This window comes from Salvelinus alpinus, chromosome 23 (assembly GCF_045679555.1).
Source record: "Salvelinus alpinus chromosome 23, SLU_Salpinus.1, whole genome shotgun sequence".
NCBI classification, from domain to species: domain Eukaryota; kingdom Metazoa; phylum Chordata; class Actinopteri; order Salmoniformes; family Salmonidae; genus Salvelinus; species Salvelinus alpinus.
In genome coordinates, this window is record NC_092108.1 from 11,752,379 (window position 1) to 11,779,618 (window position 27,240).

Here is a 27,240-nt window from a genome sequence, read left to right on the forward strand (position 1 = left end):
AGTATAACAATGGTCCAGAGTTCTGCCAGCCCTGGTCGGACAATCGATGTGCTGATAGAATTTAGGGAGTTTTGTTTTTAGATTAGCCTTGTTAAAATCCCCAGCTACGATGAATGCAGCCTCAGGGTGTGTGGTTTCCAGTTTACAGAGAGTCAGATAGAGTTCGTTCAGGGCCATCGATGTGTCTGCTTGGGGGGGAATATATACGGCTGTGATTATGACCGAAGTGAATTCCCTTGGTAGATAATGCGGTCTACATTTGATTGTGAGGAGTTCTAGATCAGGTGAACAGAATGACTTTAGTTCCTGAGTGTTGTTATGATGGTCACACCACGTCTCGTTAATCATGAGGCATACCCCCCCGCCCCTCTTCTTACCAGAAAGATGTATGTTTCTGTCTGCGCGATGCGTGAAGAAACCAGCTGGCTGCACCGACTCCGTTAGCGTCTTTTCAGTTAGCCATGTTTCCGTGAAGCAGAGCACGTTGCAATCCCTGATGTCTCTCTCGAATGTTACCCGTGCTCGGATTTCATCGACCTTATTCTCAAGAGACTGGACATTGGCGAGTAGTATGCTAGGGAGTGGAGCGCGATGTGCTCGTCTCCGAAGCCTGACCAGGAGACCGCTACGTTTGCCCCTTTTTCGGCGTCGTGTAGCTTCGCCGGCTGGGATCAGGTCCATTGTATTGGGTGGAAGGCAAGACACTGGATCCGTTTCGGGAAAGTCATATTCCTGGTAGGAAGGGTGGTTAGTTGACGTTAATCGTATATTCAGTAGTTCCTCCCGGCTGTATGTAATGAAACTTAAGATCACCCGGGGTACCAATGTAAGAAATAACACATAGAAAAACAAAATACTGCATATTTTCCAAGGAACGCGAAGCGAGGCAGCCATCCTGTTCGGCGCCGGAAGTCCAAAAAAAATAAAAAAACAAAAAAATAAAAATAAAAATAAAAATAACAAAAAATAAAAATAAAAACAACATGTGTAGAATTGCAGGAAATTAGCTATAAAACTGCACATTTTTCTCCGTCCTCATTGCAAAATTTGTAGAATTGCAGTAAATTTGCTTAAAAACTGCAACATTTTCTCTACTCCCCATGGCAAAATATGCAGAATAGAAGGAAATGAACTCTAAAACTATGAATGTTTCTCTCTGCTGTCAAGATGGGGGCCAACAGCATGTCACTTAGGGCCTCCAAAAGTCTAAGGCCGGCTCTGATTGCATGTCTGGGTATGCAGACCCGGGAGCCACTGCGGCCCCCTCATGATGCGCTCAGATTTTTTGTGGCCCCCACCTCGATCCCTGAAATAAATGATCCAATGCCTTATCATAATATACTTGACTCAAACAGACATGGAGAATAGACACTTTAATTTGAGTTTATTTATTTCTTCTTATACAACCGAGATGTGTTTGATGCTTTAATTTTTATTTACCTTCCCGTTACAACACATTTTACATGACTGTAGAATTTATATTACTAGTACACTTCAATTATAAGCATAAAAAAACATAAAGAATGTAAGACGCTTAAAATGTCTAAGAAAGGAATGTTATCTAACAACCTAAACTAATGCAGTGCACAATACATCCAACAAACAGTGTGAAGACATTTGAATGCAGTTTGTAGTATGGTATCAGGAGTCTGTGTGGCCATACTGGAAGAGGAATGAAAGAAACATTCGAACTACTCACATCTGATGATGGATAGTTGGTTAAACAGCGTTGGGGTAAACAGAGATATCTAGTTCCTGTTGCCTTAATGAACCGTGGTGTGCTTCACACTAGCTCACTCCCTATGACCACAGCTAAAAGAACAGAACGCATTCAGAACTACACTAACCACCATACATAGCCTATCAATCATTCAGAACTACACTAACCACCATGCATACCCTAACAATCATTCAGAACTATACTAACCACCATGCATAGCCTAACAAGCCTTCAGAACTACACTAACCACCATGCATACCCTAACAATCATTCAGAACTACACTAACCACCATGCATACCCTAACAATCATTCAGAACTACACTAACCACCATGCATACCCTAACAATCATTCAGAACTACACTAACCACCATGCATAGCCTATCAAGCCTTCAGAACTACACTAACCACCATGCATAGCCTAACAATCATTCAGAACTACACTAACCACCATGCATAGCCTACCAAGTATTCAGAACTACACTAACCACCATGCATACCCTAACAATCCTTCAGAACAGAAGCTCAGGGTAAGGATCTTGAAAGAGAGAGCTGAGGCCTTATCTTTACTGATACATATGGACTTTGGTTTGGCTTAACACACAAGATAAGTCTCTCTCTCGCCAAAGTATTTTCATCCCAGCAACCACCTTCTCTTTTCCAATCACATTACCACGGGCAACATCTGAAGTTTCCCTCCCTTGTCCTCCCCATAATCTCCCCCTCACTGTGCCAGTGCCTCCTGTAGCCCCATGCAGCTTACAAACACCTGAAATGAAACATTATTTTATTTTCCGCCCCTGGAAAATATGCACCAAAAAAAATGAACAGCCACACAGAATCCCTCTCCAGATACAAGAGCAGAAATGTGATCAAATGTCATAAGAAGATCTATCACATGTCTGCCTCTCGTAAACAAAACATGGTCTCCATGTGTTTTCGTGCACATGTAAAGTAAAATGTAATGTATATCTATTTACTTTAGGGTGACATACATATACACAGTTTTCCCTCATCTTTTGTTTGACATGACAGTCTGACTAGACACATAGACACATAAAACACACACTTTTGCCACCGGCAGAGAGCTATAGCTAAATTAAAGTCTTCAATGAGAACTAATGAGGATGATTCTGCCCAGTTTCCATCCTTGGCCAATAGTTGGGCAGAAGACAGCGACGTGGCATTCCAACCAGCAGAAATGGTGGGTGAATGAACGTGCAGGGGTGTGGTGGCATTGGTGGGGGAGTGAGAGGGGTGTTGGTGATCAGGGGGGTGGAGGAGATGAGAGGTGTCCATCACTGAGTTTGAAAAAGCGAGAAGAGGAGGAAGAAGAGGAGGAGGAAGAAGAAGAAAGAATTTGTTTGAGATGGGTCTGCCTTTGTCTGATACAGTCTGTATCTATACAGATAGAAGAGGTCTGATACAGCCTATATCTATACAGATAGAAGAGGTCTGATACAGCCTGTATCTATACAGATAGAAGAGGTCTGATACAGTCTATATCTATACAGATAGAAGAGGTCTGATACAGTCTATATCTATACAGATAGAATAGATCTGATGCAGTCTGTATCTATACAGATAGAAGAGGTCTGATACAGCCTATATCTATACAGATAGAAGAGGTCTGATACAGTCTGTATCTATACAGATAGAAGAGGTCTGATACAGTCTATATCTATACAGATAGAAGAGGTCTGATACAGTCTGTATCTATACAGATAGAAGAGGTCTGATACAGTCTGTATCTATACAGATAGAAGATGTCTGATACAGTCTGTATCTATACAGATAGAAGAGGTCTGATACAGTCTATATCTATACAGATAGAAGAGGTCTGATACAGTCTGTATCTATACAGATAGAAGAGGTCTGATACAGTCTATATCTATACAGATAGAAGAGGTCTGATACAGCCTATATCTATACAGATAGAAGAGGTCTAATACAGTCTGTATCTATACAGATAGAAGAGGTCTGATACAGTCTATATCTATACAGATAGAAGAGGTCTGATACAGTCTGTATCTATACAGATAGAAGAGGTCTGATACAGCCTATATCTATACAGATAGAAGAGGTCTGATACAGTCTATATCTATACAGATAGAAGAGGTCTGATACAGTCTATATCTATACAGATAGAAGAGGTCTAATACAGTCTATATCTATACAGATAGAAGAGGTCTGATACAGTCTGTATCTATACAGATAGAAGAGGTCTGATACAGTCTGTATCTATACAGATAGAAGAGGCTTAAGTATAGAGTGGAGAGTGGATTGGGTAATCTATGAGGGAACATAGTGAGAGTGAGAGAGAGTGAGAGTGAGAGTGAGAGTGAGAGTGAGAGTGAGAGTGAGAGAGAGAGAGAGAGAGAGAGAGAGAGAGAGAGAGAGAGAGAGAGAGAGAGAGAGAGAGAGAGAGAGAGAGAGAGAGAGAGAGAGAGATCCAGTTGCCAGCAAGTGCTAACATAATGATCTGAGTGGGGGAGACACATGCAGGAGGGATTAACGGGACCAACATAACCAGGAGGAGTATAAGGATGAATCACTTGTTGGTATCCCTCTGTTGTCATTGCCTGAGAATGTCCACTGGCTGGCAACGTAACATAATTTCAAGGACTCAGTCACAACAACAGAGAGAGTGCCATTCAGGACATACTCTCAGTCACAACAACAGAGAGAATAGAGTGCCATTCAGGACATACTCTCAGTCACAACAACAGAGAGAATAGAGTGCCATTCAGGACATACTCTCAGTCACAACAACAGAGAGAATAGAGTGCCATTCAGGACATACTCTCAGTCACAACAACTGAGAGAATAGAGTGCCATTCAGGACATACTCTCAGTCACAACAACAGAGAGAACAGAGTGCCATTCAGGACATACTCTAAGTCACAACAACAGAGAGAGTGCCATTCAGGACATACTCTCAGTCACAACAACAGAGAGAATAGAGTGCCATTCAGGACATACTCTCAGTCACAACAACAGAGAGAATAGAGTGCCATTCAGGACATACTCTCAGTCACAACAACAGAGAGAATAGAGTGCCATTCAGGACATACTCTCAGTCACAACAACTGAGAGAACAGAGTGCCATTCAGGACATACTCTCAGTCACAACAACTGAGAGAATAGAGTGCCTTTCAGGACATACTCTCAGTCACAACAACAGAGAGAATAGAGTGCCATTCAGGACATACTCTCAGTCACAACAACAGAGAGAATAGAGTGCCATTCGGGACATACTCTCAGTCACAACAACTGAGAGAATAGAGTGCCATTCAGGACATACTCTCAGTCACAACAACTGAGAGAATAGAGTGCCATTCAGGACATACTCTCAGTCACAACAACTGAGAGAACAGAATGATATTCGGGACATACTCTCGGTCACAACAACAGAGAGAATAGAGTGCCATTCAGGACATACTCTCGGTCACAACAACAGAGAGAATAGAGTGCCATTCAGGACATACTCTCAGTCACAACAACAGAGAGAATAGAGTGCCATTCGGGACATACTCTCAGTCACAACAACTGAGAGAATAGAGTGCCATTCAGGACATACTCTCGGTCACAACAACAGAGAGAATAGAGTGCCATTCAGGACATACTCTCAGTCACAACAACTGAGAGAACAGAATGATATTCGGGACATACTCTCAGTCACAAACAAACAAGTATTTTCCTGTTTTGCAGCTGTTACAGTAATCCTGTATACACCCTTATGGAGCCCAAAATAACCTGACCTTCAGCATGCACTGACAGCCAAGCAGCAGAGCACAGCCCAGTGTAGAACTATCTCCTCCATTAGCTCAAATGTGAAGGGATTGAATCACCCGGTGAAAAGAACTACGGATTGAACCCATCGACACAAGCTAAGAGCTTGGAATCATATTTCTCTGACTCGTCTGACTCGTCAGTGCAGGGTGCACTCACACTCTCTTTCCGCACCACTCTCATCTGATCTGATTGAGCCATTGAGCTAAGCAACCAGCAGCAGGAAACATTAATAGACATTTCAGGAACTATTTGACCCCTCCCTGAAGTCATTAGTATCTCGACATTAGCAGGGTCCATAAATTACACTGCATGTCTATACTGGGTCAGCTCTACTTGATGCTAGCTGGAGGGGTTATGTGTTGTATATTCTGCAGAGGAGACGCTGAGTTTGATAGGACTACTCTTTCATAGGGCTTAATGAGATAGGACAAGTGCATCAGGAGGTGGAGCAGATGGAAAGGGGTGTGCCCTGAAGGGGTGTGGTCTAAATTTGTGTGGTCTAAATGGGTGTGGTCTAAAGGGGTGTGGTCTATGGAAGCTGAAGCAGTCAGGTGGAAGGAAATCAAGACCATGAGAAATAAGATTCAGAAAATTTATTGGAGAAAAAGAGATAAGGGAAATGAGATAGGGGGGGAGAGAGAGAGAGAGGGGGAGAGAGAGAAAGAGACAGGGGGAGAGAGAGCGAGTGGGGGGGAGAGAGAGAGCGAGAGAGAAGGGGAGAGAGAGGGGGAAAGAGAGAGAGCGAGAGAGAGGGGGAGATAAATAGGAAAGAGAGGATGTGAAAGAGTTAGCATTTAAAGTTTTTAAAACCACTTGAACAGTTTCAATGAGAAGAGTCTGAATACAAAGTGTTCCACTGAAAGGAGGAAAGGGAAAGAGAGAACGCCAGTGTGAGGGGGAAGTCAGACTCTGTCTTCCAAATGGCACCCTATTCCTTACATAGTGCACTACTTTTGACCAAGGCCCAGAGTGCACTATGTACGGAACAAGATGCCATTTGGGACACAGCTGAAAATAACAAATTGGGTTGTCCCTGTATCCAGGACCCTTGTGATGAGTGTCAGACAGACGTGGTGGAGAAATACTGCCTTGCATCAAATCTAAGATGACAGGATGGAAACAAAGCTTTTCAGATGCTATCCAACCAGCAGTCAGATGTTGTTATCCAACCAGCAGTCAGATGATGCGATCCAGAAGGCATGTTTCATGACCTGACAGTAACAGTTAGTAGTTGGAGGGCTTTCATTGACTTGTCATACTTTTGGAATCAGTATTGTGTCTATGTTCTCCTCAGTATTGTGTCTATGTTCTCCTCAGTATTGTGTCTATGTTCTCCTCAGTATTGTGTCTATATTCTCCTCAGTATTGTGTCTATGTTCTCGTCAGTATTGTGTCTCTGTTCTCCTCAGTATTGTGTCTATGTTCTCCTCAGTATTGTGTCTATGTTCTCCTCAGTATTGTGTCTATGTTCACCTCAGTATTGTGTCTATGTTCTCCTCAGTATTGTGTCTATATTCTCCTCAGTATTGTGTCTATGTTCTCCTCAGTATTGTGTCTATGTTCTCCTCAGTATTGTGTCTATATTCTCCTCAGTATTGTGTCTATGTTCTCCTCAGTATTGTGTCTATGTTCTCCTCATTATTGTGTCTATATTCTCCTCAGTATTGTGTCTATGTTCTCCTCAGTATTGTGTCTATGTTCTCCTCAGTATTGTGTCTATATTCTCCTCAGTATTGTGTCTATATTCTCCTCAGTATTGTGTCTATGTTCTCCTCAGTATTGTGTCTATGTTCTCCTCAGTATTGTGTCTATATTCTCCTCAGTATTGTGTCTATGTTCTCCTCAGTATTGTGTCTATGTTCTCCTCAGTATTGTGTCTATATTCTCCTCAGTATTGTGTCTATATTCTCCTCAGTATTGTGTCTATGTTCTCCTCAGTATTGTGTCTATGTTCTCCTCAGTATTGTGTCTATATTCTCCTCAGTATTGTGTCTATGTTCTCCTCAGTATTGTGTCTATGTTCTCCTCAGTATTGTGTCTATGTTCTCCTCAGTATTGTGTCTATGTTCTCCTCATTATTGTGTCTATGTTCTCCTCAGTGTGGCATTAAGATCCTAATGATGATCGTTTCAGTTGTAAAGGCTTAGATCTCGTGGGAAGGAATATACTGTACTAGACAGACTTACTCTGCCTCCCAAACGGCACCCTATTCCCTATATAGTGCACTACTACCTATAGGGCTCTGGTCTAAAGTAGTGTACTATATAAGGAATAGGGTACTATTTGAGACGTAGCCTTTTAGTTCATTAGGACCGCCTCTCTAAGACCCTCCTCTGCCTCTCTCTCCAGTATGATTTTGAATAGTATCGTCCTCCGTGTAAAACCCCTGTCTGTCTCATTCACTTATTTCAGGGTCAGTTTTTTGGCGAGCTGGGACAGGAAGCTGGCTGATTTGGCTGAGGCGGACCCACCCCCATTCCCCTCCCCCTCTTTGTCCCCCTTGGAGAGCTCCAGCTCAATGGTCATCAGCACCCTGTCAGGCCTCTCCCCCTTGGGTGAGTCCCCTCCCCCTGTTCCTGCTCTCCCTGGCTGTCTCAGTGCTTTGTGCTGGGCTGTGTGGGCTGTGTGTTGGGGCTCTAGCTCTCTGCTCTCCGTATCCTATTTCTTATCCTTGCGTGACTCCTGCTTCTTCTTTTCTGAGGCGGCGGCCTTCAGCTTGGACGGGTCCCCGATGGAGAGAACTGGGACCTGTGGAGAGGAGGAGGGAAGAGGGGAGGAGAGGAGTCACTTCAGCAGGAAAGGAAGAGTGTGAGAAAGGAGAGAGGGGGAAAGGGGGGAGAGGGGAGGAGAGAGAGGGGGAGAGGAGCGAGGAGAGATGTGTTAGCACGGGGGACATGGGGGAGAGATGGCCGTGTTAAAAATGAGGAAACAGATGGATTAGGATTGAAGGTAGGAGGGAGGTATTTACATCAGAGAAGAGAGGTACATTTAGGAGGAAAAGAGACAGAGAGAGGTACATTTAGGAGGTAAGGGGTAGGCAAGTGATGGGGGGAGGTCTCCAGAGCTGCAGGGGGTGACAAAACAAGCATCCTTGAGTTAGAGACAGGACTGCTACATACAGATCTAACATCTAACACAGGACTGCTACGCATCTCACATTCAGCTTGTCACTGAATCAGAACTGAATCAACACATCTCACCTGCTACCCATCTCACATTCAGCTTGTCACTGAATCAAAACTGAATCAACACTGAATCAACTGAATCAAATTGACACGTGCATCAGTTCACTCACTCATTCATCAGCACTATAGAATGGACTGTGATAATGATAGAAAAATAACATATTTCTGCAAACCCTCATCTTGCTGCAGCTAAAGACATGTGAGTGGCTGGGAAGGTAAGGCCACAGGAGAGAGAGAGGCCACCCACAGGTGGTTACTATTTAAAGGGGTATATTGTAAGTAAGAGGAAGCTCAAGGGGTAAGGGCATAAGGTATATCCCAAATGCCCCCCTATTCTCTATATACTGCACTGCTTTTGGCCCTATGGGCCCTGGTTTAAAATTAATACACACTAAATAGAATAGGGCTGCCATTGAGGACTCAGCCACGGTCTGTACGGAAAATACAGCGAGGAAAGTGGCTTCTGAGTTGGTGAAAGGAAAAGGTCAGAGGAATCTAATTGACTAAAAAAGAAACGCAAGTAGAAATATATACTGGGCTGCTATGGACAGGGTACAGGGTAGGTACATGGCTCTACAGTGGCTATGGACAGGGTACAGGGTAGGTACATGACTCTACAGTGGCTATGGACAGGGTACAGGGTAGGTACATGACTCTACACTATGGACAGGTTACAGGGTAGGTACATGGCTCTACAGTGGCTATGGACAGGGTACAGGGTAGGTACATGACACTACAGTGGCTATGGGCAGGGTACAGGGTAGGTACATGACTCTACAGTGGCTATGGACAGGGTACAGGGTAGGTACATGGCTCTACAGTGGCTATGGACAGGGTACAGGGTAGGTACATGGCTCTACAGTGGCTATGGACAGGGTACAGGGTAGGTACATGACTCTACAGTGGCTATGGACAGGGTACAGGGTAGGTACATGACTCTACAGTGTCTATGGACAGGGTACAGGGTAGGTACATGGCTCTACAGTGTCTATGGACAGGGTACAGGGTAGGTACATGGCTCTACAGTGGCTATGGACAGGGTACAGGGTAGGTACATGGCTCTACAGTGGCTATGGACAGGGTACAGGGTAGGTACATGGCTCTACAGTGGCTATGGACAGGGTACAGGGTAGGTACATGACTCTACAGTGGCTATGGACAGGGTACAGGGTAGGTACATGACTCTACAGTGGCTATGGACAGGGTACAGGGTAGGTACATGGCTCTACAGTGGCTATGGACAGGGTACAGGGTAGGTACATGGCTCTACAGTGGCTATGGACAGGGTACAGGGTAGGTACATGGCTCTACAGTGGCTATGGACAGGGTACAGGGTAGGTACATGGCTCTACAGTGGCTATGGACAGGGTACAGGGTAGGTACATGGCTCTACAGTGGCTATGGACAGGGTACAGGGTAGGTACATGACTCTACAGTGTCTATGGACAGGGTACATTGTAGGTACATGGCTCTACAGTGGCTATGGACAGGGTACAGGGTAGGTACATGACTCTACAGTGGCTATGGACAGGGTACAGGGTAGGTACATGACTCTACAGTGGCTATGGACAGGGTACAGGGTAGGTACATGACTCTACAGTGGCTATGGACAGGGTACAGGGTAGGTACATGACTCTACAGTGGCTATGGACAGGGTACAGGGTAGGTACATGACTCTACAGTGGCTATGGACAGGGTACAGGGTAGGTACATGGCTCTACAGTGGCTATGGACAGGGTACAGGGTAGGTACATGTCTCTACAGTGGCTATGGACAGGGTACAGGGTAGGTACATGACTCTACAGTGGCTATGGACAGGGTACAGGGTAGGTACATGACTCTACAGTGGCTATGGACAGGGTACAGGGTAGGTCCATGGCTCTACAGTGGCTATGGACAGGGTACAGGGTAGGTACATGACTCTACAGTGGCTATGGACAGGGTACAGGGTAGGTACATGGCTCTACAGTGGCTATGGACAGGGTACAGGGTAGGTACATGGCTCTACAGTGGCTATGGACAGGGTACAGGGTAGGTACATGACTCTACAGTGGCTATGGACAGGGTACAGGGTAGGTACATGGCTCTACAGTGTGCTCATGGACAGGGTACAGGGTAGGTACATGGCTCTACAGTGGCTATGGACAGGGTACAGGGTAGGTACATGGCTCTACAGTGGCTATGGACAGGGTACAGGGTAGGTACATGGCTCTACAGTGGCTATGGACAGGGTACAGGGTAGGTACATGGCTCTACAGTGGCTATGGACAGGGTACAGGGTAGGTACATGGCTCTACAGTGGCTATGGACAGGGTACAGGGTAGGTACATGGCTCTACAGTGGCTATGGACAGGGTACAGGGTAGGTACATGGCTCTACAGTGGCTATGGACAGGGTACAGGGTAGGTACATGGCTCTACAGTGGCTATGGACAGGGTACAGGGTAGGTACATGGCTCTACAGTGGCTATGGACAGGGTACAGGGTAGGTACATGGCTCTACAGTGGCTATGGACAGGGTACAGGGTAGATACATGGCTCTAGTTACAGTGGCTATGGACAGGGTACAGGGTAGGTACATGGCTCTAGTTACAGTGGCTATGGACAGGGTACAGGGTAGGTACATGGCTCTAGTTACAGTGGCTATGGACAGGGTACAGGGTAGGTACATGGCTCTACAGTGGCTATGGACAGGGTACAGGGTATGTACATGGCTCTACAGTGGCTATGGACAGGGTACAGGGTAGATACATGGCTCTACAGTGGCTATGGACAGGGTACAGGGTTGGTACATGGCTCTACAGTGGCTATGGACAGGGTACAGGGTAGGTACATGGTTCTACAGTGGCTATGGACAGGGTACAGGGTAGGTACATGGCTCTACAGTGGCTATGGACAGGGTACAGGGTAGGTACATGGCTATACAGTGGCTATGGACAGGGTACAGGGTAGGTACATGGCTCTACAGTGGCTATGGACAGGGTACAGGGTTGGTACATGGCTCTACAGTGGCTATGGACAGGGTACAGGGTAGGTACATGACTCTACAGTGGCTATAGACAGGGTACAGGGTAGGTACATGGCTCTACAGTGGCTATGGACAGGGTACAGGGTAGGTACATGGCTCTACAGTGGCTATGGACAGGGTACAGGGTTCGTACATGGCTCTACAGTGGCTATGGACAGGGTACAGGGTAGGTACTTGGCTCTACAGTGGCTATGGACAGGGTACAGGGTATGTACATGGCTCTACAGTGGCTATGGACAGGGTAGGTACATGGCTCTAGTTACAGTGGCTATGGACAGGGTACAGGGTAGATACATGGCTCTACAGTGGCTATGGACAGGGTACAGGGTAGGTACATGGCTCTAGTTACAGTGGCTATGGACAGGGTATAGGGTAGGTACATGGCTCTAGTTACAGGGGCTATGGACAGGGTACAAGGTAGGTACATGGCTCTAGTTACAGGGGCTATGGACAGGGTATAGGGTAGGTACATGGCTCTAGTTACAGGGGCTATGGACAGTGTACAGGGTAGGTACATGGCTCTAGTTACAGTGGCTACAGACAGATTTTGCATCCTAAATGGCACCCTATTCCCTATACCCTATTCCCTAAAACCTATTCCCTATACCCCATTGCCTATACCCTATTCCCTGCTACTGCACAACAAAGGCTAAATCTGACTTCAAAGTATTTTTCTGTCTAGACAGACAGCAATTTCTGACACTCTATGATATATTCTGATCAACTGGCTTGTTCTTGTGTCATTACAACAGATCAAAGACATTTGACCAAATTCGTAGTTAGTGATTTTTGCATTTGCAGTATATAGTGCACTACTTTTGACCAGGGCCCGTACCTATATAGTGCACTACTTTTGACCAGGGCCCGTACCTATACAGTGCACTACTTTTGACCAGGGCCCGTACCTATATAGTGCACTACTTTTGACCAGGGCCCGTACCTATATAGTGCACTACTTTTGACCAGGGCCCGTACCTATATAGTGCACTACTTTTGACCAGGGCCCGTACCTATATAGTGCACTACTTTTGACCAGGGCCCGTACCTATATAGTGCACTACTTTTGACCAGGGCCCGTACCTATACAGTGCACTACTTTTGACCAGGGCCCGTACCTATATAGTGCACTACTTTTGACCAGGGCCCGTACCTATATAGTGCACTACTTTTGACCAGGCCCATAGGGAACAGGGTGCCATTTTGGACGCAGCCAGATAAATCAGTCAGAAGGTGACTAGGGAGGGGTGTAAGAGCTAAGTCCCTGCCTGAATACTAACACAGCTCACTGACAGACAGAGAAATTAGTTAGAAGGTGACTAGGGAAGGGTTTAGGAGCTAAGCCCCTGCCTGAATACTAACACAGCTCACTGACAAACAGAGAGACAGGCAGAGAGACATGTAGAGGTGGGTAGAGACAGGTAGAGAGACAGGTAGAGACAGGTAGAGACAGGTAGAGAGACAGGAGACAGAGAAGTAGAAACAGGTAGAGAGGTAGAGAGACAGGTAGAGAGGTAGAGACAGGTAGAGAGACAGGTAGAGACAGGTAGAGAGACAGGTAGAGACAGGTAAAGAGGTAGAAACAGGTAGAGAGGTAGAGAGACAGGTAGAGAGGTAGAGACAGGTAGAGAGGTAGAGACAGGTAGAGAGGTAGAGACAGGTAGAGAGGTAGAGACAGGTAGAGAGGAAGAGAGACAGGTAGAAAGACAGGTAGGGAGGTAGAGAGACAGGTAGAGAGGAAGAGACAGGTAGAGAGGTAGAGGACAGGTAGAGAGGTAGAGGCAGGTAGAGAGGTAGAGGCAGGTAGAGAAGAAGAGAGACAGGTAGGGAGGTAGAAAGAGAGGTAGAGAGGTAGAAAGAGAGGTAGAGAGGTAGAAAGAGAGGTAGAGAGGTAGAAAGAGAGGTAGAAAGAGAGGTAGAAAGAGAGGTAGACAGGTAGAAAGAGAGGTAGACAGGTAGAGATGTAGACATGTAGAGAGGTAGACAGGTAGAAAGAGAGGTAGAAAGAGAGGTAGAGAGGTAGACAGGTAGAAATAGAGGTAGAGACAGGTAGAGAGGTAGAGAGGTAGAAATAGAGGTAGAGACAGGTAGAGAGGTAGAGAGGTAGAAATAGAGGTAGAGACAGGTAGAGAGAGGTAGAGAGGTAGAAATAGAGGTAGAGACAGGTAGAGAGGTAGAGACAGGTAGAGACAGGTAGAGAGGTAGAGACAGGTAGAGAGGTAGAAAGAGAGTTAGAGACAGGTAGAGACAGGTAGAGAGGTAGAAAGACAGGTAGAAACAGGTAGAGACAGGTAGAGAGGTAGAGACAGGTAGAGAGGTAGAGACAGGTAGAGAGGTAGAAAGAGAGGTAGAGACAGGTAGAGACAGGTAGAGACAGATAGAGAGGCAGAGACAGGTTAGAGGTAGAGACAGGTAGAGACAGGTAGAGACAGGTAGAGACAGGTAGAGAGGTAGAGACATGTAGAGACAGGTAGAGAGGTAGAAAGAGAGTTAGAGACAGGTAGAGACAGGTAGAGAGGTAGAAAGACAGGTAGAGACAGGTAGAGACAGGTAGAGAGGTAGAGACAGGTAGAGAGGTAGAGACAGATAGTAGAGACAGTAGAGAGGTAGAGACAGGTAGAGACAGGTTAGAGGTAGAGACAGGTAGAGACAGGTAGAGACAGGTAGAGAGGTAGAGACAGGTAGAGAGGTAGAGATTGATTAGAGGATGGATCAGTTAAACATAAACTGAGCCAAACGCTAACGACTAACCGTCACCTGTGGAGACAGAGACAGAGACAGAGACAGAGACAGAGACAGAGACAGAGACAGAGACAGAGACAGAGACAGAAAGACAGGGGCTTCTCACGGCCATCTGGAGAGAAAAGACAAAGGATAGACAGACAGGAGAAGGAGGGAGGTGTGACTGAAAGAAAGGGGAAGACAGCGCCTGGATAAAGAGAATGTGAATGAGTCAGTGAGAGAGAGGAAGGAGTGGAGGGATGGCGGGAGAGAATGGGTGGGGATGGTGCGTTAGCTGGGATTAATATTAAATGCACTGTATTATCATTCCAGTACAGCCTGATTGTGTGATGCTGCTTCAGCCTCCAGGGCAGTCAGATACTAGCTGTTCCCCCTCCCTCCCTCCCTCCCTCCCGCCCTCAGTAATGGTGAATGAAGAAGCCACACGATATCTGCATCCCAAATGGCACGCTATTGCCTATATAATAGTGCACTACTTTTGAATGGTACCCTATAATGGTGACTCCCTCCTAAAATAAAGGTAAAATAAAAATAACTAAAATACTCCTCATAGGGCCCTGGTCAAAAGTAGTGCACTATAGAGGCTCTGGTCAAAAGTAGTGCACTATAGAGGCTCTGGTCAAAAGTAGTGCACTATAGAGGCTCTGGTCAAAAGTAGTGCACTATAGAGGCTCTGGTCAAAAGTAGTGCACTATAGAGGCTCTGGTCAAAAGTAGTGCACTATAGAGGCTCTGGTCAAAAGTAGTGCACTATAGAGGCTCTGGTCAAAAGTAGTGCACTATAGAGGCCCTGGTCAAAAGTAGTGCACTATAGAGGCTCTGGTCAAAAGTAGTGCACTATAGAGGCCCTGGTCAAAAGTAGTGCACTATAGAGGCTCTGTTCAAAAGTAGTGCACTATAGAGGGAATAGGGTGCCATTTGGGACGCAGCTATCATTGTGCAAGCCCAGCAAACAGAAATAATGAAGATACAGTGTGGATAAACATTGTGGCGAGTCAGCGTAGCACTAAATAAGGCTGTTTTGATCAAACGGGACGTTTTACGACTGTAACTATACCCTATATATGAAAACCCTATTCGTGTCCCAAATGGCACCTTATTCCCTATACTGTATAGTGCACTAATTTTGTCTAGGGGCCCAAAGGACTCTGGTAAAAAGTAGTGCACTATGTACTGCATAGGATGACATTTGGGACGTAGATAAGGCCTGTTTTAGAGTGTAAGTAAACCCTACATATGAAAACCCTGTAAACGTGTTAACATACTGTAGGTTTAACCTATAAACGTATTTACATACTGTAGGTTTAACCTGTAAACGTATTTACATACTGTAGGTTTAAACTGTAAACGTGTTTACATACTGTATGTTTAACCTGTAAACATACTGTAGGTTTAACCTGTAAACCTGTAAACATACTGTAGGTTTAACCTGTAAACGTGTTAACATACTGTAGGTTTAACCTGTAAACCTGTAAACATACTGTAGGTTTAACCTGTAAACGTGTTTACATACTGTAGGTTTAACCTGTAAACGTGTTTACATACTGTATGTTTAACCTGTAAACATGTTAACACACTGTAGGTTTAACCTGTAAACATACTGTAGGTTTAACCTGTAAACGTGTTAACATACTGTAGGTTTAACCTGTAAACCTGTAAACATACTGTATGTTTAACCTGTAAACGTGTTAACACACTTTAGGTTTAACCTGTAAACATACCGTAGGTTTAACCTGTAAACGTGTTAACATACTGTAGGTTTAACCTGTAAACATGTTTACATACTGTATGTTTAACCTGTAAACATACTGTAGGTTTAACCTGTAAACCTGTAAACATACTGTAGGTTTAACCTGTAAACGTGTTAACATACTGTAGGTTTAACCTGTAAACGTGTTAACATACTGTAGATTTAACCTGTTAACATACCGTAGATTTAACCTGTAAATGTGTTAACATACTGTAGGTTTAACCTGTAAACATGTTTACATACTGTATGTTTAACCTGTAAACATACTGTAGGTTTAACCTGTAAACCTGTAAACATACTGTAGGTTTAACCTGTAAACCTGTTAACATACTGTAGGTTTAACCTGTAAACGTGTTAACATACTGTAGGTTTAACCTGTAAACGTATTTACATACTGTAGGTTTAACCTGTAAACCTGTTAACATACTGTAGGTTTAACCTGTAAACGTGTTTACATACTGTAGGTTTAACCTGTAAACGTGTTTACATACTGTATGTTTAACCTGTAAACATGTTTACATACTGTATGTTTAACCTGTAAACATACTGTAGGTTTAACCTGTAAACCTGTTAACATACTGTAGGTTTAACCTGTAAACGTGTTAACATACTGTAGGTTTAACCTGTAAATGTATTTACATACTGTAGGTTTAACCTGTAAACCTGTTAACATACTGTAGGTTTAACCTGTAAACGTGTTTACATACTGTAGGTTTAACCTGTAAACGTGTTTACATACTGTATGTTTAACCTGTAAACATGTTTACATACTGTATGTTTAACCTGTAAACATACTGTAGGTTTAACCTGTAAACCTGTTAACATACTGTAGGTTTAACCTGTAAACGTGTTTACATACTGTAGGTTTAACCTGTAAACGTGTTTACATACTGTAGGTTTAAAAGAGAGCAGCCATAGTGAGGAGAAATGAATCACACATGGGGAGACTTCAAGTTTATATTTCAGAAACCTTTGGCTTTGTGTTTTATTATTCATTTATGCAGCCAACCTCCGGGCGTTGTGTGACTGACTGCAACTCAAACTGACTGTCAGTCATGTGACAGTGTGTGCGTTCCAAGTAGCACTCAGTTCCCCATATAGTCGACTAGTTTTGACAAAAATCTATGTTTATTGTTCACATACACATGATACAGAGGATTTAACACTATTACTAAAAGAGTCTTTTGCTTTTGACCAAGGCCCATAGAGTTCTGCTAGTAGTAGACTATATGGGTCAGTGGTCAGCAACAGGTGGCCCATGTCCAAAACTGACCAGCGAGTGATTTATTTATTTATTTATTTTCTTCGTTTTTTGACTGTAAAAGACTGTAAAATTACCAGGAATTCAACAAAAAATGTGTCTAATGTAGGAAATATGTTCCCAAGTATTCTCACGGATAAAAAAAGAGATATGTGATCGTGTCTCAATGTAATCAAGGTATGAATTTTTATATATTTTCAAATACAATATCTTTCTGGGCTTAGTTGTGGTCAATTAACAGTGTACATATTGTTATAATTCTGTTCCGGCCCCCAGACCATCCGTTCCAACAAAAATCAGCCCGCAGCTGAATCTAGTTGCCTACCCCTGATATATAGGGAATAGGATTCCATTTGGGAGGCAGCCAGTGAGCTGTGTAAAGATGAGAATTAGAGATCCCTCTGGTACTGAGGTAGACAGAAGGACCCCTGCCTCTAACCCCTGATAATGTACTGACCTCCAGCCGCAAGCCCACCACACAGTGCTACAGTTTATTCGCTAGCTGCATACTTGCTTTAATATGTATGTTTCTGAACAATGCTATAAGAAAGTGACTACATGCCACACTTTCCCTTGGTAGGGTTGTATAATTCTGTAAAATGTCCCAAAATGTACAGGTTTTCCCCAAATTCCTGCTTCAGGAAATCCTGGATATTGTTTTCAAGTTACCCGAATTTTGCAAACCTATTCCTTTGACTACTTCCATTAAGATGTCTTAGTTCATTTCATTTTTAGACGGAGCTGAACTGATCGATAGGATGGAATAATAGGTCTTTAGGTGTTTGTAGTTTAACAGCATGTCATACATCATCATCTATTTAACAAGAAATCTCTCTCCCAAAATAATACAACTTGATTCGCCCTGGAGGAACTGCTGGTAATCCCAAAAGCACACAAGAAATAATGAGTGTTTTATTAATCCAATACTAAGGTCATGTCCCAAAATGGCACCCTATTCCCTATATAGTGCACTATTCTGGTCAAAAGTAGTGCAGTGTATAGGGAACAGGGTGCCATTTTGGGACGCAGCCTAAGAGCTATCCATCCCCAAGCCCTGCACTTATCCGCAGTGTGACTCTGTGTAATTTGGGATAACTGTGAGCCAATAATGGGCCAGTGATTTACATTTGGCTCAAAGGAGGTAGAATCAGCAGGTCTCCCTCGTATTCTCCTTTCTCTCCCACTGAGAGCAAATCAGTTCCATTCACAGGGAATTGAATTACTGTACAACAGGACCTTGCTGCAGCCATTTCACAGTGCTGCTCTTCTGTGTTATTATCATTATGCCTTAAAGCTATTTACCCATTGTGTTTGTCTGGCCTTTGAGGAGGTTTAAAATGAAGGGGGGGGGATAAGAGATGGGAGGGGTGGTACTTTAGCTTGAGTGTTTCTGGGACTGTGTGGTTCTGGGACTGTGTGGTTCTGGGACTGTGTGTAACCATGTTGTTATAGTATGAGCTGTTATATAGGTGCTGTACTCTGACATGACTTGTGTTGTATGGCACTTGTGTGCTGTAGTTGTGAGCTGTTGTTGTTGTGATTGAACTGCTGTTGTTGTGTAGTTGTTGTGAGTGAGGTACTGTCAATGTGTAGTTGTTGTGAGTGAGGTACTGTTGTTGTGTAGTTGTTGTGAGTGAGGTACTGTTGTTGTGTAGTTATTGTGAGTGAGGTACTGTCGATGTGTAGTTGTTGTGAGTGAGATGCTAACGTTGTGAAATCATTGTGATTGAGTCGACGCTGAGAGGACTTACCTGTCTCTGCTGTGATCCCTCTTTACCCTTCCCTTTCTTTCCATGTTTGCTGGAGGAAACAAAAGAGAACCAAGTTAGGAGGATGTAGAACCTCTGCCTCCGGTGGTCAAAGGGATGTACTGCTCCTGTAACCGTATAGTACTGCCTGCCTTATAGCTATCGCAAAGAACACAGCACTGTTTCTCCCGCTAGGTTATGAGACACAGCAACATAGATAGACTGTAAAGTGTCAATAGAGGTCAACTTCTTTCCTGTGCAGAGGGCTGGTCTAGGGGTAATGCCTCAGCCTCTGACACACATGGCTAGCTTTGACACAACCTGTCCCTAACTTTCTGCACTTCCATCCTCTCTCTCTATCTGTTCAATCAGAAAAGACGACCCAGTGACAGCTAAGCCATACAGAAGGAGCTCAAGCTTGGGCCTCAGACCCAGGCACAGGGACACTGACCTGACACTGAGGTTGAAGACTCTGCGGGCCACCAGGAACCTCATGAGATAGTAGATGACCACGACGAGCACCAACAGACCCAGCACCGCACCGATGATGGACCCTGTGATCACTCCGGCCTGGATGGGAACTGAGAGAGTGAAGGGAAGGGGGGTGGAGAAAGAGAGAGCGAGAGAGAGAGAAAAACAAAGAAAGAAGGAAAGAAAGAAGGAAAGAAAGAAGGAAAGAAAGAAAGAAGGAAGGAAAGAAAGAAAGAAATTGTCAAATATAGCAAGAGCAATGAGGATGAAAAGAGAGAGGGAGGGATGGAGAGAAATATGAAGAAGACAAGAAAACACTTTGACATTAAACAACATATTAGCACAAATCAGGGCTTGCTTAAGTGTGCAGTCTGATTTAGAATTCTGATCATGATTCTGGATGATTGTGGCACTGCGCTGCTTCTGATTGTGATGACGGACCCTTTAATTCACTACAGTGGTTGATGAAATAGACCTGTCTGTATAAACCTAGATATAATTTGATCCATTTCTAGAATTGAAGTTTTCCTGACCAAGATGGTAGATGGATTTATTAGGCATGCTACTAGGATGCCAATATCTATTCTAGGAACTGTATATATGTAATTCTATAACCCGTTCCCAGATCTGTTGGTGCCTTCATGCCGTTCCTTTGTCACGACTTGTCATACCAAAGCAGGGAGTGTGACATCAGACTGATCCTCAGGCTAGTAATGCTCTCACCTTTTTCAAAGACCAGCAGTCTGACACTGGAGGCGCGTCCCACTATGTCAGGCGGGTTCTTGGCATCACAGGTGAAGGTGCCGTTGTCTCCGTAGTCCAGGTTCTTGAGTAGGATGGATCCATCCCGGCGACCGGGGTTCCCCACGAACTCCAGCCTGTCTCTGAACTGTCCCTTGTTGTCCACATAGGGGGCTCCACCAGTGTAGTGAAAGACCTGGAGCACGGAACAGGGAAGGTATTCAGTTTCTTTCTTGTGTGGTTTTACATCTAGGCTAAGGTTGAATCCAAAATGGCATGCTATTCCCTATGTAGTGAAGTACTTTTGTATTGGTAAAGGTTCAAATGAGGGAATACTAAGGGGCCATTTTAGACCAGCCCATACAGCAGTGTGAGATTAAATGTGTTAAAAGAAGAGACTTGTAAGTTCATTAACTGTTTTTTGGAGAGGAGTAAGAAGGAAGGAAATGATATCATTTCAGAGGGAGGCAAGAGGTAGATGAAAGCGGAGGAGAGAAGGAGATAGATAATGAGAGTAGGAGAGAGAGAGACGGGGGGATAAAAGGGGGAAATTGGGAGCCATGGAGGGCAAATCACAACGAGGAGAGAGACATAATAAGATGGAAACAGTCAGATAAGGTGAGAGAGACTGAAATGAAAGAGCTGGCACCAGGTGAGAGGACGGGAATGAGGAGGAGATGAGAACCGAGTGAGAGTCTGCATCCTAAATAGCACCCTATTCCCTATTTAGTGTACTACTTTTGACCAGGGCTCTAGTCAGGGTGATATGGGGAGATGAGTACAATGAGAAGGAGATGAGGACTGAGTGATAGAGAAAGATAAAAAAGGATAATGGAATGATAGAGAATGAACCTGTTAGAGAAAGATAAAGGAGGATAATGGAATGATAGAGGATGGAGTGATAGAGAATGGAGTGATAGAGAATGGAGTGATAGAGAATGATAGAGGAGGATAATGGAGTGATAGAGAATGGAGTGATAGAGGATGGAGTGATAGAGAATGGAGTGTTAGAGTAGGATAGAGGAGGATAATGGATTGATAGAGAATGGAGTGATAAAAAATGGAGTGATAGAGAAGGATATAGGAGGATAATGGAGTGATAGAGAATGGAGTGACAGAGGATGGAGTGATAGAGAATGGAGTGTTAGAGAATGGAGTGTTAGAGAAGGATAGAGAAGGATAATGGATTGATAGAGAAGGGAGTGATAGAGAAGGATATAGGAGGATAATGGAGTGATATAGAATGGAGTGATAGAGAATGGATAGAGGAGGATAATGGAGTGATAGAGAATGAATTGATAGAGGATGGAGTGATAGAGGAGGATAATGGATTGATAGAGGATGGAGTGATAGAGGATGGAGTGATATAGGAGGATAATGGATTGATAGAGAATGGATTGATAAAGAAAAGGTGCTTATATACAGAGATGGTGTCCCTGGATCCGTCGGCCCGGTAGCTCCAGGAGAAGGTGACGTCATCGGAAGTCCAGCGCCAGGAGAAGAATGAACATGACAGACGAATGTCTGACCCCACTAGGGCGTGACGCTCCCAGCCCGTGTAGATGACGATGGCCTCCGACTGCTGGGGCACTATAGGGGTTAAAGACGGGGTTAAATGAGAAAGATGAACACTCATGTGGTTCATAATAACCTCTTTTCACTCTTCCTTTTTTACCCCATCACCATTGTAGCATTCTATCTATGTGTGTATGTTTCCACCATTGTTCATTTTTATGGCGCTTTCAATAAAAAAATATAAACACGAAAGATCAGCACGGTTCAAAACTATTTTTCTGGGGATATAAAAGGACAATACTTTAAAAACAGACAAGATGATACAGTGGACTGGGGCACGCAGGGTTAAATAAGAAAAATCTAAGCTGCACATGCCAAAACTTTGTCCCTGGGTAATAAGACAGAGACAACGGGATAGAGTGGAGTAGAGAATGTTTTTGAGTTGCAAGGTGTTTTTTTCAAGAGGATCCTTCCAAGACTATTGTCGAGTCTATCGTTCTAACCCCTTTTATTCACATCAATAAACCAACACAACCTTCAAAACTAGTATGGTGTGGATGGACCATTTCATTTACTTTGACAAGACGGACAAGTAGACCTAGTGGAACAGACATGTTATTTTCAACGTTTTTCTTCGGTTTCAAAACCTTTTATATACACTTCAACATCCATACACACACAACCCCTGTTTATCCAAGGGCAAAAGGCCCTATGAACACAAGTTATGATGGCAGGCAACAAAGATTGGAGTTGATTGATACTAACTAAAAAGCGCAACATTACAAAAACTATCCACAGAATAGAAATATCCATAGCTTATTTTTCTATGTTGTGTCCTTGAAATATGAATGTAAATTCTGTATTTGCAATAAAATCTATATAAAACTAATATAGTAAATGTTAATATCTACATAGGTGTACAGAGGCCCATTATCAGCAACCATCACTCCTGTGTTCCAATGGCACGTTGTGTTAGCTAATCCAAGTTTATTATTTTAAAAGGCTAATTGATCATTAGAAAAGAGGAGTGGGAGTACATTAGAGTGTCTAGTTTGAGAAACAGACGCCTCACAAGTCCTCAACTGGCAGCTTCATTAAATAGTACCCGCAAAACACCAGTCTCAACGTCAACAGTGAAGAGGCGACTCCGGGATGCTGGCCTTCTAGGCAGAGTTCCTCTGTCCAGTGTCTGTGTTCTTTTGCCCGTCTTAATCTTTTCTTTTTATTGGCCAGTCTGAGATATGGCTTTTTCTTTGCAGCTCTGCCTGTAAGGCCAGCGTCCCGGAGTCGCCACTTCACTGTTGACATTGAGACTGGTGTTTTGCGGGTACTATTTAATGAAGCTGCCAGTTGAGGACTTGTGAGGCGTCTGTTTCTCAAACTAGACACTCTAATGTACTTGTCCTCTTGCTTATTTGTGCACCGGGGTCTCCCACTCCTCTTTCTATTCTGGTTAGAGCCAGTTTGGGCTGTTCTGTGAAGGGAGTAGTACACAGCGTTGTACGAGATCTTCAGTTTCTTGGCACGGAATAGCATTAATTTCTCAGAACAAGAATAGACTGACGAGTTTCAGAAGAAAGTTCTTTGTTTCTGGACATTTTGAGCCTGTAATCGAACCCACAATTGCTGATGCTCCAGATATTCAACTAGTCTAAAGAAGGCCAGTTTTATTGCTTCTTTAATCAGAACAACAGATTTCAGCTGTGCTAACATAATTGCAAAAGGGTTTTCTAATGATCAATTTCTAATGATCAATAAACTTGGATTAGCTAACACAATGTGCCACTGGAACACAGGAGTGATGTTTGCTGATAATGGGCCTCTGTACGCCTGTGTAGATATTCCATTAAAAATCAGCCGTTTCCAGCTACAATAGTCATTTACAACATTAACAATGTCTACACTGTATATCGGATCAATTTGATGTTATTTTAATGGACAGAAAATGTGCATTTGTTTCAAAAACAAGGACATTTCTAAGTGACCACAAACTTTTGAACGGTAGTGGATATATAAAAAATGCACATTAAAAATGTTCACAGGCTGAAACTCTCAGCAGATCACAACTCCAGCGTCCTTGAATAACTGATGTCAGCCAGCAGAGAACATGTCAATGGAATAAGACTTGACGTTTTTAATAAACATTTTGACAAAGCTGTAAAAAATCAGGGAAAAGAAAAAGGATCTCTGCTCAAGTGTAAAAATGCTGTCAACACACTGTCTCAGAGTGAGTCCCAATATTGATACCCTCACTCTGACTTTGTGAGCCTTATGGAATTCCGTCACAACAATATAACATCCGCATAACAATGTATTACAAGACCAACCAATCATCTGACAGGTTTCCTTTACTTGCCTTCCCTTTAATTAATATCTAACAATATCAGTCGCCCAGAGTCACCCAGAGTCACCCAGAGACACCCAGAGTCACCCAGAGTCACCCAGAGTCAGCGACCGACGGGATGAATTCAATGTACAGCTGAGAATGAAATACCAAGCCTGTGTAAAGCATAGGAGATCATTCATCATATCTGTTATTTATTCAAATTGTGTAACTGACCCTATGTGCTCTTCGACCTTTAACCCAGATGTTGATAAAGGTCTGGCAGCACTATTCACCAATCAAATTAGAAGGTTTAGTCATAGAATTAACATATTAGAAGGAACTTTTTTTTAACCATAAATCACAGAAATTGAACGCAGTTACACTTCACATTACTGTGGCCTTATAATTGTGAAAATAATTAGGGTTAGGGCTGAGATTAAGAATATATAAAGACAAAATCAAATACAATTTTTACCTATTCCAAGCAGTATGACCGATGCCAGCGCCAAAATGGTCAGCATGGTTCCTGACTCTTTGGGTTCCTGAAGGGATGTTGCAGATGGAGGAGTCCCGCTATGGAGCGATGGAGAGAGAGGACAGAGTGATGCAGGGTGCCAGGACAGAGGACAACAACAGAACCCTACTGTCCCAGGGTTTATACCCAACCACACCCCTCTCTCTCTCCACGGCCCGGCCCATTCCTCCCTCTCTCCCTCTCTCCACCTACACCTCAAATGTATAACAATCTACACCGTCACTCTTTAACACATCATGTATTGTCCCAGAATGATGTCATTTCCTGTGTGTTATGGGACAGGACAGGGGTATTCAAATTTGAGTCTGGAGGCCGTGAGTACTTAAGGTTTTCTGTTCTACCTGATAGTTAATTGCACCCACCTGGTGTCCCAGGTCTAAATCAGTCCTTGATTAGAAGGTTGGGGGAGCAGGTCTCTAACGAGGTCAGTGTAACCCTGTCCATCATCCCCCTGTTTTTCCACCGGGATGCGGAGAGAGGAATGGAAAACAAAGGTCCCAAGTCTTCCCTCTCTCCCTTTCTCTCTCCTCCCTCTCTCCGAATTCCTGCCTGTTTGCTGACGTCTAGCAGACAAACAATGGAGGGAGAGAGGGGCACAGGGGGAGACTGGCCTGTCTTTCAATGGAGAGAGGGACAGAGGCACAGGGGGAGACTGGCCTGTCTTTCAATGGCGCCTTCTTCCTCTCCAACCTCTCTCTCTCCTCTCTCTCTCCATCCAGACAAAGCGTTGTATTCTCCTCCTGCCTCCCTCTGCAGAGCTCCCACTCCGCTTATTCCTGTAAAACAGAGAGAGAGAGAGACCAGATATATATAGATGGGTTGACATGAGGACACTGGGACACACAGACATGAGAGCCAACGCAGACAGAGAGAGTGGGAAAGACGCAGAGAAAGGTTTTGTTTATAAGTACGAGAGCCATCCACTCCAGGAGGATGCACAATCCATCAACCTGTCATATGACATAAATATCAATTAGTTTAGCCGACGGTGACATCTACGGCGGGTCGATTGAATCTATGCGGAGACTATTGTTTAACATTACACTCCTGCTATCCGCTGACCCACTATTAGGTCGCTCTCCTCTCCCTATCAGAACATGTCATGTGGCTTCCCATTAGACCAGGGTTGCATCCCGAATGGCACCCTATTCCCTATATAGTGCACTTCTTTTGACCAGAGCCCATAGGGAGAACAACTAGTGGGCCAGAGGATAGATGGCTCTTGTCAAAAGTAGTGCACTATGTAAGGAGCAGGGTTCCGTTTCAACAACAGACCGACGGATCACTTCACTAGACCTGATGGCAGAGATCTAGCTCAGTGTGTGTTCTAAATGATTAAGCCTTGCCATAAGGCAGAGGAAACAGGAAATAGTTTATAAATCTGTCCACTGAAAGGAACGTGTGGCAAACTTCCAAAGTTTTCTGCAGTGGCAGAATGGAGATTGCCAAGGCAAACTACTGTATTAGAGAGAGAGACAGAGAGAGAGACAGAGACAGAGAGACAGAGACAGAGACAGAGACAGAGACAGAGAGAGAGAGAGAGAGAGAGAGAGAGAGAGAGAGAGAGAGAGAGAGAGAGAGAGAGAGAGAGAGAGAGAGAGAGAGAGAGAGAGAGAGAGAGAGAGAGAGAGACAGAGACAGAGAGAGAGATAGAGACAGAGAGAGAGAGAGAGAGAGAGAGAGAGAGAGAGAGAGAGAGAGACAGAGACAGAGAGAGACAGAGAGACAGAGAGAGAGAGAGAGAGAGAGAGAGAGAGAGAGAGAGAGAGAGAGAGAGAGATACAGCGACAGAGAGAGGGAGAGAGAGAGAGCCCTTTATGGTTGTGACGTCTGGGGTCCGTTCACCAACCAATATGGCACTAGAACAGTCTGCAGCACCCTCACCCTACTAGAATCTGAAGTCAAATGTCTACTGTTTGCGGATGATCTGGTGCTTCTGTCCCCAACCAAGGAGGGCCTACAGCAGCACCTAGATCTTCTGCACAGATTCTGCCAGACCTGGGCCCTGACAGTAAGTCTCAGTAAGAGAAAAATAATGGTGTTCCAAAAAAGGTCTAGTTGCCAGGACCACGAATAAAAATTCCATCTAGACACCGTTGCCCTAGAGCACAAAAAAAACTATACATACCTCGGCTTAAACATCAGCGCCACGGGTAACTTCCACAAAGCTGTGAACGATCTGAGAGACAAGGCAAGAAGGGCCTTCTATGCCATCAAGAGGAACATAATATTCGACATACCAAATAGGATCTGGCTAAACATAAATGAATCAGTTATAGAACCCATTGCCCTTTATGGTTGTGAGGTCTGGGGTCCGCTCACCAACCACCCAGCTAGCATAGTGGATCTGGGCTGATTCCGGCTGAGAGTCGGAGCACTCGGCTGAGAGTCAGACTCGCCCGACGTCATGTGGCCCGAGTCTGGGCCGC

At 44.2% G+C, this 27,240-nt stretch overlaps 1 protein-coding gene across 3 annotated transcripts; it reads right to left on the minus strand.

Annotated features, from left to right (window-relative positions):
- Nucleotides 1-1,367: 1,367 nt before the first annotated feature.
- On the minus strand, nt 1,368-24,981 carry LOC139550216 (myelin protein P0-like). 3 transcript variants are annotated; one of them, XM_071360942.1, is made up of 6 exons: nt 24,752-24,972; nt 21,859-22,025; nt 20,418-20,631; nt 19,675-19,804; nt 19,227-19,275; nt 1,368-3,020 (listed from the first exon to the last, which is right to left on the minus strand). In XM_071360942.1, the coding sequence occupies exons 1-6, from the start codon at nt 24,795-24,797 to the stop codon at nt 3,018-3,020; spliced, it is 609 nt and encodes a 202-aa protein (XP_071217043.1). In that variant the 5' UTR covers nt 24,798-24,972; the 3' UTR covers nt 1,368-3,017. The 3 variants fall into 3 exon arrangements, with proteins under 3 accessions (XP_071217043.1, XP_071217041.1, XP_071217042.1); XM_071360940.1 differs by lacking the exon at nt 1,368-3,020 and adding an exon at nt 6,093-8,262 and having other exon boundaries at nt 24,752-24,981; XM_071360941.1 differs by lacking the exon at nt 1,368-3,020 and adding an exon at nt 8,176-8,578.
- Between the last annotated feature and the right edge of the window lie 2,259 nt (nt 24,982-27,240).